Source organism: Cydia amplana, chromosome 4, assembly GCF_948474715.1.
Source record: "Cydia amplana chromosome 4, ilCydAmpl1.1, whole genome shotgun sequence".
In the NCBI taxonomy this organism is placed as follows: Eukaryota; Metazoa; Arthropoda; class Insecta; order Lepidoptera; family Tortricidae; genus Cydia; species Cydia amplana.
In genome coordinates, this window is record NC_086072.1 from 14908647 (window position 1) to 14930636 (window position 21990).

A 21990-nucleotide genomic window follows, 5' to 3' on the forward strand; every position below is an offset into this window, starting at 1 on the left:
ATTTTGAAAAGGTTATTTATTGCCCGCATATTTTTGTTTTTATCCTTGAGAGAACGGGGGAGCAGCATTCGTTTCAAGCAGGTACACACCCGTAGAACTGAAAAATAATAATGAGATTATTCACTCATATACATACAATCCCTTAAAGGTATTGTGCACGGGTATCATGCATGTGATTTATCTTTATTTCCTGTTCATTCCAGACTATTCAAATGTAGACATCAAATTTTTCATCACAATATGTAATTCGAGTTGAGAAATTAAGAGCCAACAGGAGCTAAGTTTTAAATATTTTAGGTAAATATACCCGTCTCGCTAACGGAAGCGGCTCGTAAAACTAGTACGATAAGGACAAGGCGAAAAATCCTGCGTAAAAATCTCAAAAATCAAGGTTTCGTACTCGACTGTTTCCTCCTCCAAAACTTAACCAATCGTAACCAAATTTGGAAATCTAAATGATAATGATATTATCTGTGTCGGATCGTTTTGCTTTTTTGACTAATTGATATCATTTTTGAATAGCACGCCTCTCATTGCGGCATAGTCAATTAGGCCATTTTGGCCATTTTTGAAGGGCTCTAGCGCCTTAAAAAAACAAAAATATCAAAAAAAGCAAAACGGTCCGACACAAATATTGACTATATTAATCTGTGTTGAAAAAATCATTGCTCTAGCTTCAAAACCCACGGAGGAAACAGTCGAGTACGTTTGTATGGAGAAATGACCACTCCTGTTGGCTCTTGGCGAAACTGACAGAAATGGCCAATCGGTTCCATTTCCCAAAATACGCCCAGACGTTTTGGTTACAATATCAATTCCATTTTCCTATTTCGGACACTGTTGGGAAATAAGATAGATTAGAAAGAGAAAATTATATAAGCCTTACCCAATTTTTGGCCTCAAACCGCCCATCTGTAAACGGAGAGGCAACAGGTTGCACTGTTGCAAAACTGCAGCCAAGTAGTTGATGCATTGTCTTCCAGTGAAGCCTCCACTGACGACGGACTCTGCGAAGTAATGTATTGCTCTCTCGTGGTCGCAGGCATGGGAGTTGCAGCCAGGCATGGATTCGCCGCCGTTTGGGTAGAAGTCCACGTGAGCTAAGCTGGATAGGTAACCGTTGATGCCGCAGTTAGTGTGGATGACTTCTGTGTAGATAGCATCAGTTTCTTGGAAGCGGTCGGGGTGGTTTATCCAGCCGACAAGAGATGGATCCAAAGCTGGCAAAAGACAACTTATTAGGTACTTACCTATATAAAATTTGTATGGAAGAACCAAAGTTTAGTCCTTTCATTGATGTTCGAGAGTCACTGATTATAGACACGTTTTGTTAAAAAAGAGTTTAAAGTGTCGATTCTATAATTTTCAGTGTTCATGTATTTCAAAATTCATTACATTGGAACTGTCGGTCGTGAGTACATACGTTGTACTTCAACAAAAGACTTCAGTGCGTAAGTAACACAGTTTTACGTTTACTTTTTTTATGAATCGATGTGAGTACAAGAAATTCAGGGAGTGCCTTCTACAAATGGGTGATCTCTATAATTTTACTAACCAGTAACATAGGCAACATTTCCTCCCAAAGTCCTCCCAATGACTCCAGCCTGGTGCCCACCGATACCATGCCCAACGATATGGTATTGCACAGGGCTAGAGAACGTCTCCTGGTTGAGCCAGTTGATGAACGCAGCTACAGCGCGACCTGACGAGATCGCGTTGTCGATGGCAGATGTGATGAGGCTGTCTGAACCAGCGCTCCAGTCCACGACGATCACATTCACGTCCTCGGCGGTGAGGAAAGCTAAAAGACAAAATATTTCTAACGGGCAAGTATGTGTGTCGGGTTCGGAACACTATGCGACAGGGGGCAAATATCTTAGAAGGCTTAGAAAGTATTATAAGGTAAACGTATTAGTGTTCGACATGCTTATGCCCAATAGATGACACCCTGCTGTCACCTATATTGACAATGACTTAAGTTTCAAGATGACATGTACTGGTACCGAGTCGAGCACCAGTACGTTTACCTTAGATTAAATATTTTTCATTAAAAGATTTCTTATAAAATAAATAGGAACCCGTTCAAATGAAATGTAAAAAAATAATACCTGTATGTTAATACTAACCTGATATTAATTGAACATGCTTAACTCAAATAACATTAGAGTCCGTCTAAGCTAACTTAGCACCGATTTTAACGTCTAAGCTAACTTAGCACCGATTTTAACAGAACAAAGTGTCATCATATTTTCATAGAAATTAGACATTAAAAGTGTTAAGTACCATAAGAATACTATTTTTTACAATTAGTCTGTTTGACTACCGAAAGAACAAGTCAGTGACACTTAAAAAATAAGTCTTATTTCTAATATTTAACCTTTTGGACGCCAATGACCGATATTAATCGGTCACAGACAACAGAGCAACATAGACCTACGTGCATATGCATAAAGTTCAATTTCAGTTTTGGCACTTCGGTGACGTGGCGTCAGCGTGACAGCTTTTATGTTTGACACGGCGTTGAAAAGGTTAAGGTAAGTAGCTTTCTCAATACATACAAACTTTCATATTCATAGCATAGTGAAAAATCTAGTAGGTAGTAGGTATAATAGTTGATTTGTTAATACCAGGTACAAGGTTGGTTATGAAAGCTGAGGCAACGCCACCATCCCTCCAGCCATGAATAAGTATGATGGTCCTCCGCGAGTTGCTAAAGTTAGTCTGTTGCAGCAGAGCCGCGTTGTTTATCAGCAATGGCTGACTCACTGATGGATTTTCCCTGGAAATGTTACAATAAACCCCGTTATCAATTAGGGTTGGCAAAATTACGTGTTCAAAATTCGCTTTTAGTACGTAACTTCGTATTAATCAATTCGAGTATAATGAATTTAATGACATGTACCTACCTGTATTTACTTTTTTTACACGTTCTTCCTGTAAAATTCAATGATTATTGACGTGGTGGATTACGTAAACAAAAAGATAATCAGTTATCAAAGTTAAGCCGAAATTACATGATTAAAAATTTACCTACCTACCTAATATGTAGAATAGTAGGATAGATAGGTAGATCGAATTCATATTTGTATAATAAACATAATATCGTATGCTGCCTGCTATACGGCCACTTCTTCAATTTGCAGGTTATTGGAGATTAGATCTTAATTAGACATATTAAAGTTAAGTATCCTTTGAAAATGTTGGTGCACAAGTGGGTGTAATAGCAGGCAGCATACGACATGATTACGAAAATAATAAAAAAATGAATAAAGGCAAAACAAACCACCTTAGTCCCTCAAGAAGTTTAGGTAGCTAACGCAGAAAGTTAACCATCTCCTGTTGATTGGTTATGATAATACCTACAGATTACTGACCTGGTGAATAGATGATACACATTGGATGCCAAAGGATCGAATCGAGCGACATCTAAAATGTCATCGAGAGTCATCCACATGTCCACAAGGTGGTAGTTTCCTGCTGAATCCCGTGCATGCTGGTAGCGGAGATCGTCCAACTTCCTCAGGATAGGTTTCGACGGCAAAGCTGTGAAAAAATAGCGTTAGAATGTAACTTATGATATGATCAGCTAAATATAAGTAAGGTCAATACGGATAAGTGTGGCTGGCCTCCACATTGGGGCCTGTTCACACTTACCCGTATTAACCTTATAATAGTTTAAGAGTGCAGCTATTACATAAAATAGATAATGATATAAACAATTACCGGCGCTTAACCCAAATAAGCAGACGAGAAGGATAGGAGCGTGTTTCAGCATTGTGTCCATACACGAAATGCGTGCAAGCATTTAAATTCTTATAATCAATACATTCTTAAGAGATAATAAGCCATTTCATCATCATAAATCACTTTTATCGATGATCTTGTCTACAAAACTTATCAAAAGTTGCATTAGTAATTAGTATATTTTAAGGCATTAAAACCAGTAGGTACTCGTAATACTCGTATGCCAATGACAAAAACAAGTCAGAATATAGAAGAAATTCAGGTAGTTCGCTCAATGCCTACCTCAAAATACTATCTCGCCCGAAACTGAAGCAGCCCAAATGGGGAAGTATATTAATAAATCGACCATATAGGCTATCATATTATGGTCCTTGCGCTTGCGTCTCCTATTATAAAATCGTTAGGATTTTGGTATTGTGTGTTGTTCCCTAATAATTTCCAATGATTCAAACATTCAGCTAGTTTTGACAAGTTTTAGCCACCATATTTCAGTGCAGTTTTCACTAAAGTAACAAAAATTCTATGACACATTAGTCAGATATAAATTTTCTAAAGCCGGAAAATAACAGATTATTATCTTTATCATAAACAGTAGCACCGGGAAATACGTACGTAACAATTTCGAATTTTATTGCAGTAAATCAATTATTATCAATGGGATTATGTGTTCTTAGAGTCCATTGATAAATAGACGTTAAAACCTGTGGATTTTGGAGTGATACTATCATTTTCGGCTAAACATGTCATACATCAAGTGCGCGTTGGTTTTGTGTGCTGCTGTGGCAGGTAGGGAAACAATATGGTGACTTTTGTGACAACACCACAGTAATTTTTAGGGACCTCAAAAAAAAAGAAACCCTTATTTATAGGATCACTTAGTTGTCCATCCGTCCGTCTGTCTGACAAGACTCTTTATTTCGGGAACGCGTGAAGGCATCGAGTTGAAATTAAAACCATGTACTCAGGTCTAGTCTCTTGAAGCTGTGAAAAAATCAAACCTGTAGGTTAACGTAAAAAAAAGATACGACCGTTTTTGTCGCAAACAACTTCAACATTTATATTAGGTACTTCCCGTTGACCTAGCTTAACTTAACGTTGATATGTACATTATTAAGATTCATCAAGTATTTAATACTTGGAAGGATACTTGGATATTTAATAGTGTTAAGTAACCACTCAGTTGCTTCTGGTAACTAGAGCTACCAACTTTGAACGCCTACAAATTGCTTCTGGTAGCCAGAGCTACCAGACGACCATTGTACGATTTTTGATTTTTTATCTGTGAGTGGCGGCTTGGAAGCGGTTTAAACTATGTTCCGAGCATAGACAAATAACATGGCAATACAGAAAAAAAAAATTAGCCAACATGATAAAATAAAAATATTTTAAACAGCTGTCGGTTTCAAAGTTGTGCGAAAGTGAAGTTGCGGAAAAGTGGTCGGTGTTTTAAAAATGCCGTAAGTATTTTTAATTACTCTTTTACTATCTAAATTTTATACCAAACGATTATGTATTTATCTAACTAACAGATAGAATGTATATTTCAGTTCTAATGTAGAATTATGAATTACTATCTCACTTCAAAGTAGTTAAACGGTGATTTTTTTCGGTTACTTGCGATTGAAATAAGATAAGACTTTGAAGAATAAGTCATATTTTTCAAATAAAATATTGTTATTTAAATAGTCTAAATATTAAGTTTCATTTATAATCATAAAATCATTTAAACCTGTGATATGTTATACAGGATTAGCGAAAGAAACAATTGTAAGTATGTGCCGGGCGGCTGGTAACTCTAGCTACCAAAAGCAATTTAGCGAACGTCTCGCTCGGACGTCGTAAGGCATGAGGCACACTAGACGCTTTGCGTGCCCGTGTGGTACATTCTTGTTATGTGTTCCTACTAATGTTTCAACTACTAAGATTGTGTTTTGGGGAAACCTGACATTATTTGCACATGGTTATTGGTATATCTTTTATTAGTGCATGGTCATATACAGGGTGTCCCCAGACTATGTCACATGAAGGAAAAGTACCTTAAATAACGTAGATAAGAATATGACGGTGACTGAAAATAATGTCTGCATACTTTTTCGAATGCTGGACCTACCTGTGCCTAACGCACTCTGTGTGCCCCGACCCTAGTCACCAGCGGCGGCCATTTTTTCAACATGGCGGCCAGTCCTACCGGCGTCGGATCAGGTGTTGCGGGTGTTTTTATATCGGCTTTGTTTATTTACGTTTAAATTAGTGTAATTCCGTATTTAGCAGTTTTCTTTTGTGTAATATGGTTTTGTTCTAACATTCTGTGATTAATGATGTGAAAAATTTATAGTGAAAATGTGATATTGTGTTGTTTTTGATCGGCAAAAGAACCCGAAACTGCGGTGGTACGTAATACTTTCTTGTTATTTACTTGTAAAATCGTAATGAAAGCGATAATTGCAAACTGTGACTATTCTAATTAAAGATTATTAGTTACTTGTTCTTATTAGAACTATATTTCCGTACTTGAGTCTCTTTAACCATTCAAAAATACATCATGAATCAACGAAACATTTCGATCCGTCCTGCGTATTTCTTGCGTGACGTGTCATAAAATGAAATGATGTTTATTTAAGGATTTTTAATATACACTTATATGGTATTTGGTACTAAATAAAAGAAGAACTAATCTACTTTTTTTTACGATACTAAAAAATAGGTGTTATCGCTTTAGTTTTTTTTTTTTAAATACATCTCTGCTTGAAGGTTTCGACTTTTTTAGTGTGTCAAGTTTACGCATTTTTTATAATTATTTTTATTTTAATTACCCATACATTAAGCAACGGAATCAGATTCCTTGTTTTATTAACTATTCTGTGTAAAAAAATCATAGCAAATGGTTCATTAGACGCCAATTAATTAATTTTTCAATAAGACACTGCATCGCGCGGACATTGGCTTAAAATCGCGAAGCAATTTACGCTACAATTTTTGAAATCCAAAAGCAACTGAGTGGGTAACAACAATAACAAACAAAAAAGGATATAACCTCAAGATAAGTCTCTAGATTAGGTAAATAATAGCTACAGTTTAATTGAAGTTTTATTTTGTGGCATTTTTACGCACACATTTTTAGCCTAGGTACTCTTGTTATTTATCAGTAAACATGTCACATGTGAAATAAAACGTAGGTAATGATAATAATATAAACGTAATACACCTAGGTATTTGCAACGATTTTTAAATATGTTATCTTTCACTTTAAATGTTAATTCTTCTTATCTTTATTATTTATTATAAAGATTAAAACACGTATCAGCTTAACAATTTAAAGACATTGAAATATTTCGATGACAATAGCTAATACTTATTACCAATAGTAAAACATCAGTCACATATATGTATAAGTTTGTCAAAGGACTGTCTCATTTCATTATTATTAGTAACAGTAACTAACTTGTAGATTAAGTAGATTAAGTTCAATACTAACAATATGTGGACCTAATGTTGTCTGTAATAAATAAATTCATTCATTCATTTCAAACATAGACAGAGGGAATCATACTATCTTTGTCTTACACTAGTACTAGCACCCAACAGAAAAGGAAGAGAATAGTTTTTTTTGTTCTTATTTACTGACATTTTGGTTTGACCAACTTATAAGTTATGTACTCATATGATAAAAGGAATGAGTGACGTACGCCGCAGCATTACTGACGCGGTTATGACATTCAATCCGTCACTCATCAGAATTATCTGTTGCGGCGTTACTTCTACTGCTGCAGTGTTGACGCGCGCGATGTCGCTAGCCATGTTTGTGCAGATTGTTGTAAGTTGTAACACCACCATAAAATTCAATTCTAATAAATCTATTCCATCTATCTAATACCTTTAAACGAGCAATCCTTGTTTATTTATTTATATATATTATATATACAGTGTGTGGCCTATAACGCGGGAGAATAATTAAAACGTAGATTCTACTCCTCAAACTAGACAATGTTTGTTCAGCAACTTTTAAAAATAACTTGTGGTTTGTATTTTAAAACACTTTAAAATTTAATCGAACACGCAATGTATCACGAAATTGATTATGCCTGTACGGTGACAAGACTGACGGGCGATGTCAATTAGACGGAATTTAAAGTACATTGAAAATATTATTTAGTTTGTTTGAAAAAGGGACAATTTTAAGACTACATAATTTCAAAAAGTTGTCGAACAAAAGTTTTATTGTTTGAGTAGTAGAATCTACGTTTTAATTATTCTCCCGCGTTATAGGCCACACACTGTATATTTATTTATACACATATTTCGGGGATCTCGGAAACGGCTCTAACGATTTCGATGAAATTTACTATATATGGGGGTTTTCGGGGGCGAAAAATCGATTCAGCTAGGTCTTATCTCTGGGAAAACGTGCATTTTTGAGTTTTTATATGTTTTCCGAGCAAGGCTCGGTCTCCCAGATATTTTCTATTAAGACATGGTTATTAAAGAGGCGCAGCGACATTGTGGCGCTGCAGACTCTAACCTAACTGATAACTAAGTATTTTCTACTGCAACGGAAACACATTTTATTATTAATTTTTGTTTTTATCGACGACCGGTTTGGCCTAATAGTGGGTAGTGACCCTGCCTGTGAAGCCAATGGTCCCGGGTTCGAATCCCGGTAAGGGCATTTATTTGTGTGATGAGCACAGATATTTGTTCCTGAGTCATGGTTGTTTTCTATGTATTTATGTATTTGTATATTATTAATATCGTTGTCTGAGTACCCACAACACAAGCCTTCTTGAGCTTACCGTGGGACTTAGTCAATTTGTGTAAAAATGTCCTATAATATTTATTTATTTATTTATCATCGTTTAACGCCAATGACCTACCGTTTAATGATTTTGTTTTCTCTTTCAGCTCACGGGTTTAACTTGGCACCCTTAGATGTTGAATTTCATCTCTACACCAGGTGTGTAAACAAAACCACATTTTAAACTAACCCAAGTGCAGTATAAATAACGTTTTTTTAAAAGTTGTTTATATTTGAAATTGTGATTTTAATTGCAGACCCATGAGTCAAAAAAATAAAACATGACATAGAACCGTTTAAGACCAATCTTTGCAATTATTTTCTATCGAGCCGATTTCGTTCAATCATGTATCGAGTACGGCCACGGTCTTTGAACTGAAATATAATGAATACTAACTTTTTTCTTTGCTTTACTAAAAAAATAGATTTTCTTAAAAAACTGCTTAAGTAACATCAAGTTCAAGGACAATCAATTGATAGTTGTTTTTTTATATATTTAGTTTGTATTTATATTTAAGCCCCTTAAGTAAGTTTGCATTTGACCTATCTTTCCAGGACTAACCCAACTGTGAGCCAGCCTATTACTCCGACGCTCAATTCTTTTCTGACGAGCAACTTCTTGCCGTCGCGCCGCACCTTCCTTACAATTCATAGCAATGGAGAAGGAGTAGCCGGAAACTTCAACGCATTCGTGGTTGGAGGTCAGTACAGTCGTAAAAAAAAAAATTTTTTTGTAAAGATGTGTCCCGCCGAGTTTGTTGCCGGTCCCATATTGTGATACCCTCCTCCAATTGAGGGGGGACTTAAATCTTCTCGGGGCAGAGGTGTAGGGTTGGAGCCGGTCTACCTAGCTTTATTTGACGTTCATAAGCGCATTGTAATTATGCCTACTTGAATAAACTATCTTTTATCTTTATCTTATCTTTACCCATACTTACTTATAAATCTATCAATTATAATATAACTAATCAAGACTGCACAAACAATTCAGCACATTATAGAGGATTGCCCCATAACGCGCTATGCCAACGGACCTCCTGAAGACCTGATCGTCCTTAGCGACAAGGCCACCAAAAGGCTGATTGGACTTAATCTGAATGTATAACTTGTTTGTTTCTGTTTATTATACTACGCCATACGATTAAATAAATAACTAATCAACAGAAATATGTAGAGAAGAGGTGTCATAGTTAACTTCGGTTCAGCATAGCATAATTATGAGCATGTACAGTAAGCTGTAGAGATAACTTACCCCCCTGCATAGAAACTAGTTTGCAAAGGGTCAGTTATTCCTAGCTTACAGTACACCCCGCCGCAAAATTGCATGGCCACTTTAAGAATGAATTCATTCATAACATAATGTGTCTATGCAATGTTGTAGCTCGCGGTATATAAAATACACCATACTTAACCCCTCGTCTGCGGCCTGTCATATTTGACCATTGAAAAAGTGACCTTGACATGTAAAACAATAGATTTAAATTCCCAGTATTCCCGCGCACGGATCCGTGTCTTAAGCATACGAAGGGAAAGCTCCACTTCTGTTAACTCTCATACGATTGTCTAGAGATCCCGAAAATCAACCTTCTGCAGTTTTCCAAATCAATAACTCTGTAGGTATTTACAACTATCCTCACATGCAATAAGTACATGTGATTGACTGATTACTATCTCTCACACCGTGAAGTTCATGTAGAAAATATCTTCTAAGGTTTACTGACGTCTGCGGACGTGAACGTCATCGCCGTCGACTGGAGCCGCGCCTCTTTGCTCTACACCATCGGCCTCGCCAACGCGCCCCAGGCTGGAGAAATGATCGCAGAGATCATCAACATCCTCATCGTCAACTTTGGCTACTCGGCCGACATGGTCACCATCGTAGGTGTTGGTCTCGGAGGTCATCTCGCTGGTATCACCGCACGAGCTATCAGCGGAAATGTGGCTCATATTGTTGGTAAGGAACCACGTTTTTTTATAGTACGAATGTTACGCCACGTTACCTATGCTTGTATTTTAACTTGAACTACTACACTATAACACTGATTTAACCTTTCACGATTTTTACACATTATTAAGTTCCCGTTGTACAATTTACTACACTATAGGTATCATAGCATACTTTGCATTTATTCAATTTATTTTTGAATTAATCGATGAACGTGGTTTTCTCATTAAAGTAATTTAATTAAAAAACAACAGCCATTAACACCACAATTAAACACATTGTATAATGTGTAAAATTCATGAACTAATTTAAATGTTCAGCCAAAAAATATATTTTGTGTTACGTATTCAGCAACAAATCAAACGGTTAATAAGAGTTAGGTTAGATTTTTTTTTTGCTGACCAACAGATTTTTCAGCTGACCAAACAGAAGAGTTAAATCATATGACATATCTGTAAAATTACGTTTCAAATGTTATAACAGCTAATACGTAAATGTTGTTTGACTTCGTTTTCCAGCGATCGATCCCTCTTTCCACGGGTGGACTCACCATCCCGATATCCTCAAGGCTGAAGACGCTGGCACAGTGGAGGTCCTCCACGCTACCGCCGGAATCCAGGGATACGACTATCCTCTGGGTACCATCGACTTCTACCCCAACGGTGGATCATACCAGAACGGCTGCGGTGCGGACGTCTCATGTGGTCAAATTTTCGCATACGCGTTCTATGCTGAGTCTTTATCCGCGGAGTTGAACTCAAACTCTAACAACCAGTTTATCGGTACTGCTTGCGAAAGCTATGAACAAGCTATTGCAAATAGCTGCTCTGGCGCAAGAGATGCCATTTTCGGAGGCACTGCTGTCAAAACCAGGTACCTATCTTCCTCTCTTCATCCAAAAATATCCTAGCAAAACCTTTATAAAAAAATATTTATCAGAATTTTAAAAGGTACTAAGTATTAAGTTAAGATTATATAATTTGCATAAACCCCATTGATCGTTGATTATTAATGCTTTATAAGGGATGAATCACGCTAGACCGGGCCAGGGCCGTCCGGAGCTTCCGGCGCTTCGTTTTCTATGGAAAGCACCACGTAATCACCGATCAGCCGTCATAGAAAATGACATTTCGGACGCCCCGGCCCGGTCTAGCGTGAGACATTCTTAACCAGACTAGCTACAGCTACGGTGCTTTAACTTCCTTTTGTGATTGTTTCAGCGAATCTGGAATCTACACTTTCAACACCAACGCCGTACAGCCGTTTGCCCAGGGTTAAAAGGTTACTTATTATTAAAAATATTTAAAAAAAATTAAATATATAAAAAATCAAGTAGACGTATTTTTATTTTTTGTTATCTCGTTTTATGACATTACATTGATTGACATTATAATACAAAAACAAAATGTTCTCTACATTTTATTATGAATCCTTCAGCGGCTTTAGCTGAAAATTTAACATAGTTGGTCATTTACATTTAATGAAAAAAAAAATTAGAATATTTATTTCAGACACCAGGTATCTATATTTTTGTCTACAAAACTATATTAGTAGGTAACAAAGAAAAATAAAATAAAAGTAAAACTATAAAAATAAACATAATAATAACATTAAATAACAACATACATACATTTAACATTTAATATTGAAATGGTGTGGTAATCGAAAATGGTCTTTCTAATTGTTGACTTCAATGTTTGCATGAAGACTTCCTAGATCAAACTACTTTACTCTATGGAGCACCCGACTTTACTAATATGGCACATGATTAGAACCCCCATGACCGGCAATTTCGTAAATTTTTCATAAACGAATTAGACAAAAAAACATATATAAAGATCGAACCTAGAGTACGTTGGTATCTCTGGAATCCGCGGCTGAGAAGTGCGCCCAGAAGGTTCTCCTCTAGCCGGGCAAACAAAAGAATTTACAGTACATATGGGGCTACTTTTCCGCACTAGTGCGTAAAATAGCACTTTTCGTGCGTATGTCGAAACTTTAAAGTGCCATATGTACTGTAAAACGTTGTTCGCAACTCGTGTCGATTTAAAACACTCCCTTCGGTCGTGTTTTAATTTATCGCCACTCGTTTCGAATTTCCTCTTTTTCGAACTTGTATCGAAAATAACTATTTTGTCTAAGCCGAAACAGAGAAGTTACGCGCGTGCGGTCAATAAATTTTAATTAAACAAGTAACATTCCATTTCTGACAACAGTTGCACTACTGTTCCGACACGTCGATGTTGTTGTTAATTTCCATACTAAAATGAATGACAAGAAAATGAATGACAGTAACGTCGCAACAGTAGTGCAGCTGTCGTTGGAAATGGACTGTCACTTTTTAGTGAAGTTTCAAGTCGGTATTCGTTCTTTTGTTTCACCGTTAAAGTTGTTTTGGTTAAGTATAACAGTAAGACATAATATAACCATTTTCGATAACCGTAAAAATTACAACATCAATTCTATAAATATTTACTTTTTCTCGCTCTCTCGTCAGATCAAATCTTTGGTTTATTATCGACTCAGTAAGGCCAAGAAGAACCAGTTGTCAGACCGTAAATACCGCTTCTGAAAAAAAAAACATTGTTATTACTATCTTAATAGTAACAAATAAAATTATATAGAAATTCGGCGCACGTAATAAACGCTCAGAATACTTAGTTATAAACTTGTCTGCATTTTACATGTTGTCTTCCAAGAACGATGACCGGTCTGGCCTAGTGGGTAGTGACCCTGCCTGTGAAGCCGATGGTCCTGGGTTCGAATGAACACAGATGTTTGTTCCTGAGTCATGGGTGTTTTCTATGTATTTAAGTATTTATAAATATGTATATATTATACAGTGTGTAAATCAAATACGGGCAATAAATTAAACCAGATATAGAATTTACCCGTCTTATCATTAATTAAGATGTTTTTTTAAGTTACACTTAATTATGACCCCGTGATTAATTTTTTCCACATGTACCGAGCAGCAATGTACTGTAAACATTAAGAAACAGAAGATGATAATGACATTACGAGATACGAGCTTTTCATAGTAACTGCCAACAAGCGTTGACAGTTACTTTAAAAAGCTCGTATCCCGTAACGTGTGTGGTGTATTACATTGCGGGCCGAATTATTTTGTATGGTTAAAATTTTCAATGCATTTCTAAGTAAAATCTATCTCAATATACTTTTTAGGTCCTATGCTAACCACCGTTTAAATGTTCGCCCATATTGAATTTTCACACTGTATATATCGTTGTATAAGTACCCACAACACGAGCCTTATTGAGCTTACTGTGGAACTTAGTCAATTTGTTTAATAATGTCCTATAATATTTTTTGAATTATTTTTAAGAAGAACTTGCTCATGAAAATCGGTTACTGGCTATTGCGACAGCATGCTATGTGCTTTTACAGCAAACACATGTGCAATGGAATAGGAGTTTTTATTTGACTTACCCTCGTTTATTTACGTCACTATTCCCCATGTTGAACTGCGCACCAGTACACTGATTGTTTAGGGCCTGGTTCAGATTATCGCAAAGCCGGCCAACCAAATGGTTGAAGTAAACACTAGACGCAAATAGGTCAGGAGCTCGTCCGTGGGAACAGGAGCTATCGCTACATCCTGGCTGCAAGCTCCTGCCACCGTTGGGGTAAAAGTCAGCGTCACCAATAGGGTTGAAGATGCCAAGAATATAGCCGTCAGTGTGGATGCCTTCTACATAAACACCAGAGTTCGAATTTATAGCATTAGGGTTAGTTTGCCAAAGAGGACCAGCTGGATCCAACCCTGAAAGAAGACAAAGTCACTTCAATAAATTTATTACTTTTCCTGGAGTTCAAAAGCAATGTTTGCTAATGCGCAACTTACCAGTCACTCTGGCAGGTAGTCCACCCGCTTGGCGCCCAGCTACACCAACAATATGAGCCCCTAAACTAAATCCAACAAAGTGTACGTTTGTCCACACTCCTCCTCCAGTAATTCTGAGCCAACCTACAAAGTCGCCAAGCGCCTGCCCAACGCTGGGAACACCCAGCACAGCGGTGATGTAATTTGAGCTAGCAAGCGCGCGCCAGTCCACTACAATAACGTTGGCATCTTCCACGGCGAGGAAAGCAGATGTAATGAGACCGTTCACGCCAGAGTTGCCGCTACCGTACCAGCCATGAACGATGACTTTTAAAGGTCGACTGGCTACGTAGTTCGAATTCCACAAGGAGTCAGCGTTGCCGTGGATGATGACTTGTGGAGTAGTGGGATTCCATCTGTAAAATAATCGAAGTCTTAAACGGAGGATACAATTCAAAAACTGGGAAGACTTGTACGGATATGATGGTTGTACTTTTATAGACTAATTTTCATGCGTCACACTCCCAATAACATTTATGACGAGTTGATATTAGACAGACGAAAAATGGCGACAACTGTGAAAAATTGTGACTCTTTGTTTATATACATGTCTTGTAAGTTTTGTAATCTGCTTTAAATACATATTACCGTGTATACAACCAATACGCGTTGTTCGCTCCGTTTCTGGAATTAAGTAACGCATAATCGACTGGCTCCTGCAAATCTACTAGATGATTATTTCCATCGCCGTCGGGCATCCAAATATATCGGCTCTCACCCTCGACATAGTGGCTATTATCGCCTAGCGTAGGAATTTCATTATTGGCTGAGGCACAACCTGAAACACACAAAATAATAACTGATAATATTGACAGATTGCTAAGCTCTTATTAATGTTATGTTTTGCTTAGCACTAACATGCTACAGCGGAAATGAAAACCACTAGGAGCTTCATAGTTACTCGGGTAATTTAAATTGTAAAGTCCTCTGCTTGGGTATTTATGCAAGGGTTATCAAAAAATATTTGATAACCGTAGAATTGAGCGCTAATTAATATATTCAACAACATCAATCAATCGTCTTTATCAGATTTCTGCTATAAAACAGTCCTATGACTATGACGTCTATGACTAAAGATATTCCGTTCGTTCGTATTAGAGTACAAATATGCCACACAAATGCTTCTGGTAGACCAGTTTTGACATAATGTTAGAATCGTCAAATCTATCTTTTTTTATTGAGAGAAGAATTTTCAATCAGGAAACTGAAATATAATGACGAAAAGTCCGCACCTAGGTAACTTACACCTTCTTTTTGTTATCCCAGTCCATTGAGTAACGAAAGTTACGAAAGTGTCACAGAACAGGCCATCACAGGACACAGATCATGTTCCGCAATCAGCACAAAATAATACTGAAATCTCGTAAATTAATTATGTCCAACCACGATTAGCAACTGTATTGGAATCAAGAGACGATGGAAAAAAACAGAATTTACCTATTGCGCTAGAATGTGGTATACGAGTAGATGTAGTGCATAAATTGAATGGGTTCTCTTATGCAAATGCTTTCAGCAACAGGAAATGCTAAGGTCACATCCATTTTGTTACACTGTCTGTTATTTTCATGTTTAGTTTTAGGAAATCCTATTTATTTATTATTTATTTTTCCTGTTTTACATTCTTGTATGTGTACGATTATGTGAGTGGCAATAAATCATTATTCTATTATATTATATTTAAAACTGAAGTAGATATCATCATAATAGTTATATCATAATATATACTAAAGAAAAAGTGACAAAGCTGTCCAGTGGCCGAGTCAGGATGGAGTTAGCCGCGAAAGCTCGAGTACAGCCGCGAAAGCTCATGACGCCGGTATCTCTCCGGCCTAGACCACTGGTCACTTTTTAGGGTTCCGTAGTCAACCAGGAACCCTTTTAGTTTCGCAATCGTCTGTCTGTCTGTCCGTGACTTTGCTCCATAATCGTTAGTTAGAAAGCTGCAATTTGGCATGTGCAGTGTGGGATGTCGTGAGATAGGTCTTTCAAAACTAAATATTTTTGAAAATAATCGCTCCGAAAGAAACAAAAATTGTGTTGAACCATAGATGCATAGGTCACGTGATGCTTTCCATAGAATACATTGCGCCGGAAGCTCCAGCCTGGACACGGCCCGGTCTAACCTGAGTCACCCTGAGTCATCCTTTAGTCGTTAACCAGGGATATTAATTATAATAAAAAATTGTGTTCTTGATCAAAATATTTATTGACGTGATGAAGTCAAGATCCTCAGTAAGGCCAAGAGGCACTGGTCGTTAGTCCGTATAATCCATTTCTGTAACGAAGTTAAATACAGTAAGGTTGGAAGAGAAAATAATAAATTACATAGATAATAACGTGCATTGTGCTAAATCCGATTAACAGTTTTGAATGATTCACGGTTAGTTTCACAAACCAAACAAAACAAAAGGTTATCACGGTTCATATCCCGGTCGATGTAAGTCTAGTAAAACGGATTAATTACCTAATATATCTGATATATAAAAAAAAGGTACCACGAACATACAATCAGCAAAACATCAATTTTAAAACTCATTCAATCTTCGAAATTGTTTACCGTATTTAATAACCGTAATATTTCCTAAAATGGTGGGGCAGAAATGCCTAATGATAATAGTCATGAGACATTTGAGTATTTTTATTAATTATGGAATTAAATAATTATTTTCAAAAGGAATTTTCCGTCATTTTATGTTAATTATTGTTAATTTTAAAAAGAGAATATAGTTAGATTAATGTAGCATTAAAAATAATGTAAATAGGCTACAAGTATGTTATGAGTAGGTATTTTCTTAGATACAAATACTTACCCTCGTTTTGCAAGATTGCCGTTGCCCATTTGTAAGGTGCCTCCTGTGCACTGGTTATTTTGAGCTTGGTTGATGTTGCCACATAGACGTCCGTTCAGATGGTTGTTACGGACAGTGGAGGCGAACAACTCGTAGGCACGGCTGTGGGAGCAGGTGCTAAGCCAGCAGCCGGGCTGGGGATTTCTGCCACCGTTGGGGTAGAAATCAGCGTTAGCACTAGGGTTAAAGATGCCGAGAAGACCTCCGTCAGTGTGAATACATTCAACGTAGGTGCCAGCATTGCCACTTATGGCGTTACCGTTTGCACTCCACAGTGGACCAGCAGGGTCTAGGCCTGCGGACAAAAATGTTTATGCAGTATCATATATCGTGTAAATAGCGACAAAGGAAAATATTATTAAAATCAATTAGAGAGAGATAGCTAATGGGAAATAAATATCAAATAATGGCTGTAACCCCAATTTAAACATACCAGTCACTCGGACGGGCCACCCGCCTGCCGTGCGGCCAGCGTTGCCGACGACGTGAGCTCCCAGACTGAATCCGACCAGGTGGACATTGTTCCAGTTTCCACCAGCGGTATTGATCAGCCACACCAAGAAATTTCCCAGGAACTGTCCAACACTGGGAACACCAGCGGCGGCAGTGGCGTAGAGACCGTTGGCCAGAGCACGCCAGTCCACAACGATGACGTTGGCATCAGAAACGGCCAAGAAAGCATCTCTGATTAGAGGGTTGATAGCACTGTTTCCATTACTGTTCCATCCGTGGACGATAACCTTCAGCTGGCGACTGGCGACATAGTTGGAAGACCAAATGGTGTTAGCATTCCCATGAACAATTACTTGCGGGTTGGTGGGATTCCATCTAAAATATAAATTACAGCATATTAGTTGAGACCCCAAAAAAATGGTATAGGTATATTTTTAAATGTTTCGATGCATATTTTAACTACTTATACGATGCATTATAATGATCGATTAAATTTGAAAGTAGACTATTTCATTAGGACCTGGTGTAGAGCCAGTACTGATTGTTGGCGCCATTTCTGTTGCGCAAGAAAGCTTCATCAACCGGTTCCTGCAGGTCTACTAGATGAGGTACTCCATCGCCATCAGGCATCCAGATATAGCGGCTTTCGCCCTCGACATAATGGCTGTTATCCCCTGGCACTACAGGAATAGCGCTTCCAGCGCACACTGAAAGTACAGTAAAAAAACCCTTGTACCACATTACTAGTTATGTAACTTGGTTATGTACGGACATAACCAAGTTACATAACTAGTAATGTGAAAGGACAAATAATTCCTATTCCAGAACTGGGTTTTGTAAAAGGAATTTTTATTTCCTGGTACAAAACTTAGGTCACGTGCCGGTAATGTAAAAGGAAAGAAAATTCCTACTACAGTACCATATTTTAGTAATTATCCTGACTTGTGCGTCAGGAAATCCCATTCCTATTAACATTGCCAATTATATTGTAGTTGTTGGTTATGTGCGAGGCAATTAAAGTTCCTACTCCAAAACCGGGTACTGTAATAGGAATTTTCTTTCCTTTTATATTACCGGCACGTGACCTAAGTTTTGTACCAGGAAATAAAAATTCCTTTTACAAAACCCAGTTCTGGAATAGGAATTATTTGTCCTTTCACATTACTAGTTATGTAACTTGGTTATGTACGGGGTACAAGGGATATATTATATAATAAAAATAGTTTAACACAAACAATATTCTACAGTCAATATAACCTCGTAAGTCCCCGCGTACTTGTACAAGTACAAATTAAGGATAGCACTTCAGACCTGACATTTTAACTAGATAGATGGCGTAACTGCCTAATGTACTTACTCAAGTACAAATTTTTCATTCCCCATTTACCGGGTAGTTTTTTTACAACGGCAACACTGACACGGTCATTCTCATTCTATTTTCTATGGTCAATTTCGCCATGTTAGACAGGTAAAGTCAACTGTCAGTGTCAGTGTCACTATTTCGCAAGATGGCCACACAGTCAGGTCGCTGGCCAGCACGAGGTAAGATAATCGGTTTATATTCAAGTAATCACTTGTTTTTTCTGTTGTCATACGAATGTATTAGTATATTTAAATTATAAATATTGTAAAATAAACAATATTTCAAAGAAACCTGTATATTTAAGGAGGATCGTGATTGGTCAAAATAATTTGTACTTACGGTAGTACGTTCGGTCTAACTTACAAGTATTTTTTTTTCTTATTCTAGCGTTTGATGAAAAGCAAATATCACAACTTCTCAATAACTATGACTTCAAGGACTCGGATAATGAAGATATGTTTATATCTGAACCCGACCAAGAATCAAATAGGGACTTTTCTAATATGAAGATGGAGAAATAGAAGTTGTAGTACGCGGACGTGTATCTAGTCATCGATTTCAAAGTGCTCGTGGTCAATGAGGTGGGCGTAGCCGTGGTAGTAGCACAAGTGCACAAGGGCGCGACGTGGGCAAAGTGCAAGGGGTAGGTCTGGAGATCTAGTCCAGATTTTGAACACCCAAATCCAACCTTCGTAGATGTAGTATGGTATTAAAATAATGAAAAGAGGTTTTTTAATTCACCTTTTTATAAGAAGAAGATTAGTTATGTTGTAATAAATTAAAGATTTTACTTTAGTGATGTTTAGACAAAATATATGATTTAATTTTAATATTAAATAAATCCTTTAACTTTTTTTATTATACTGTGTAAAAACCCAATGTACTCACACAAGTACAAAATATTTTCAATAATTTCCTTCTTAAAGAGGTGCTATACATAATAAACATACCATAAAAAATACTGAAAATAAGACCCCACTTCAAAAATATCTAAAATCGACATCTTTTTGTTTCGGTCTGAAGCACTATTCTTGGTTTGTACTTGGTATAGTACAGCCGGCAGATATGACTACTGCTGTTGGAAAAACACAGGACTTACGAGGATAAGCTAAGGTCAAGACGGGTGGGGAAACAAATTGTATTATTAATTTCTCTTTACCAAGTTTCTCTGACCACACCTTACATTATACGTAATTGAGTAAAAGCGAAAATATAAATATATCCGAGACTTTATTTCCAGCAACAATTGTTTAGGTATAAAAAATACTAACACGCTACAAGGACGGATAACGCCACCAACCGCTTCATGGTTATTGCTAATTTGCAACTTCGGTGTCATGTTATATTTTCAATCGTTTTATTCCATTTTATCATAAAATGATACCACATTATCATAATTAACTTTTTTTTTGGAACCGATAATAACAACGTGTCCTTCTCTCAGCTGCAATATTTGCAATATTGTTTCTAGGCTAGGATTCCGTACAGCTGTATGTTAGTATAAATATCTAATAACCAAAGTGGTGTTATACAATACAATACAAATACTCTTTCTTGAACACCTCATTACAGAAAACGATACAAATAATACAGAAAAGAAGTACGTAATCGTAATCTTATTGGTTTTTATTCGAAACCTTTTTTATTCTTGAATAGAATATGCGAGGAGCCTTGATTTAATGTCATGTAATAAGACCAATAGTATATTTTATGTAAGTGCTAAGTACAAGAGAGTCGTCTTCGTTAAGTAAATTTACTGATGCGGCTCTCAATGGTAGGAAAAGGATAGGAAGGAACAAGAAGTATAGGAATCGAGCAGAGAGTGACGTGTGTGCTTTATTGCACACCTTAAAGAAACAGTAGTACAAGTTATAAATCTTTAGGGTACAGGGAAAACAATAGGTAGTCTTAACTATTGCTAAAAGGCGACTACTCCTCTAAATGATACAAACACTCCAAACAAGTAACCACTTCTTATTCCAAACCCATAGTTTTAAGAAAATAACCAAACTAACGAAGCAAACACGAAGGAACTAGGGCCTTAAAACACTTATAACAGTTATTAACCTTGCAAATCTTGCAATATTTACCACATAATAGTTTTTCTCTGACCACTGAACTCTTAAAATCTACGCCTACCTACTTTTTGATTAATTACAGAACAAAATATGATAAAAAGGATTATTGCGATAACATATTATAGAAATAAAAGACAGATTGATATTGCATTCTTGTCTGAAAATGAAGTTGCTGGTGGTCATTTTTGGCATAGTTGCATGTAAGTTATCAATAAATACTCGTAACTTTATGTAATTCACGTTTAATTAATAATAATAATATATACGTCCCGCTGCTGCTTGGCATAGGCCTCTCATACTATGCTATGTTTAATTACACATTGCAAAAAATTAAATGAATGTTAATCATAGATACAGTAGTACAAATGAAATAACATTGGTTATTTAATAATATTGTTCTTGCTTTTTGGGGTTTTTATAAGTGAGTTTAACTTGAAAAAGGTAAAATTTCTATTGTTTGACAGCCTGTCCAATAGTTGTCAGCCCGTTTGTCACCCCTATCTCTTTGAATTAAGATTGAAAGTGGCAACTATTGGATGGAGCTACAAATCTTTCAAAGTTTTTCAACCTGTGTTATTTTAAGTCACTGCATATCTTTATATTTAGGTTGTTCCGGCACTGCCATTCAGTCGGTGTACCGGGAGACAATATGCACTATGTGGAAGGCGAGAGTCGCTACGTCTGGATGCCGGATGGTGAAGCCAAGCCCGTCCTTGTAGATAATGTAGATCTACCTGGTTGGAAGGCAATGTCCAAATGTCTGGGAAGCCGAACTAAGCACATGCTTTGGCGCTTCCTTTCACATGGGCAATGGAGACTGGAATAAACGAGGGTACGTAAACTATAACCTAATTACCTATGA

The 21990-nt window shown here is 36.9% G+C and overlaps 3 protein-coding genes across 3 annotated transcripts in view; 1 reads left to right on the forward strand and 2 right to left on the reverse strand.

Moving 5' to 3' along the window:
* The window catches only part of LOC134647275 (adenylate cyclase type 2-like), a 97517-nt gene extending 81704 nt beyond the window's left edge, over positions 1-15813 (forward strand). The window contains exon 20 of the transcript XR_010096817.1: positions 15799-15813. The gene's annotated coding sequence lies outside the window, so the exon portion shown is untranslated. The remainder of the gene's footprint in view (positions 1-15798) is intronic.
* On the reverse strand, positions 17-20399 carry LOC134647531 (uncharacterized). Its single transcript, XM_063501882.1, has 13 exons — positions 20322-20399; positions 18208-18394; positions 17668-18062; positions 17196-17529; positions 14347-14741; positions 13932-14265; positions 10258-10460; positions 3724-3795; positions 3375-3543; positions 2628-2779; positions 1556-1801; positions 887-1220; positions 17-97 (listed from the first exon to the last, which is right to left on the reverse strand). The coding sequence occupies exons 1-13, from the start codon at positions 20356-20358 to the stop codon at positions 40-42; spliced, it is 2916 nt and encodes a 971-aa protein (XP_063357952.1). The 5' UTR covers positions 20359-20399; the 3' UTR covers positions 17-39.
* On the reverse strand, positions 12959-15282 carry LOC134647285 (lipoprotein lipase-like). Its single transcript, XM_063501570.1, has 5 exons — positions 15244-15282; positions 14974-15163; positions 14347-14741; positions 13932-14265; positions 12959-13049 (listed from the first exon to the last, which is right to left on the reverse strand). Exons 1-5 carry the CDS (start codon positions 15278-15280, stop codon positions 13004-13006), a joined length of 1002 nt encoding a protein of 333 aa, XP_063357640.1. The 5' UTR covers positions 15281-15282; the 3' UTR covers positions 12959-13003.
* Positions 20400-21990: the final 1591 nt, after the last annotated feature.

Excerpts from the sequence above, each read along its gene's own strand:
- LOC134647285 (XM_063501570.1), bottom strand. The coding sequence starts at position 15,280 with ATGAAGCTCCTAGTGGTTTTCATTTCCGCTGTAGCAT. Across the intron at positions 14,742-14,973 it reads GCGTATTGGTTGTATACACG|ATGGAATCCCACTACTCCAC; the intron begins GTAATATGTATT and ends ATTATTTTACAG. Across the intron at positions 13,050-13,931 it reads AGTGACGTAAATAAACGAGG|AAGCGGTATTTACGGTCTGA; the intron begins GTAAGTCAAATA and ends TTTTTTTTTCAG.
- LOC134647531 (XM_063501882.1), bottom strand. The coding sequence starts at position 20,358 with ATGAAGCGGTTGGTGGCGTTATCCGTCCTTGTAGCGT. Across the intron at positions 3,544-3,723 it reads CTTATTTGGGTTAAGCGCCG|CTTTGCCGTCGAAACCTATC; the intron begins GTAATTGTTTAT and ends ATTTTTTCACAG. Across the intron at positions 1,221-1,555 it reads AAATGTTGCCTATGTTACTG|CTTTGGATCCATCTCTTGTC; the intron begins GTTAGTAAAATT and ends GTCTTTTGCCAG.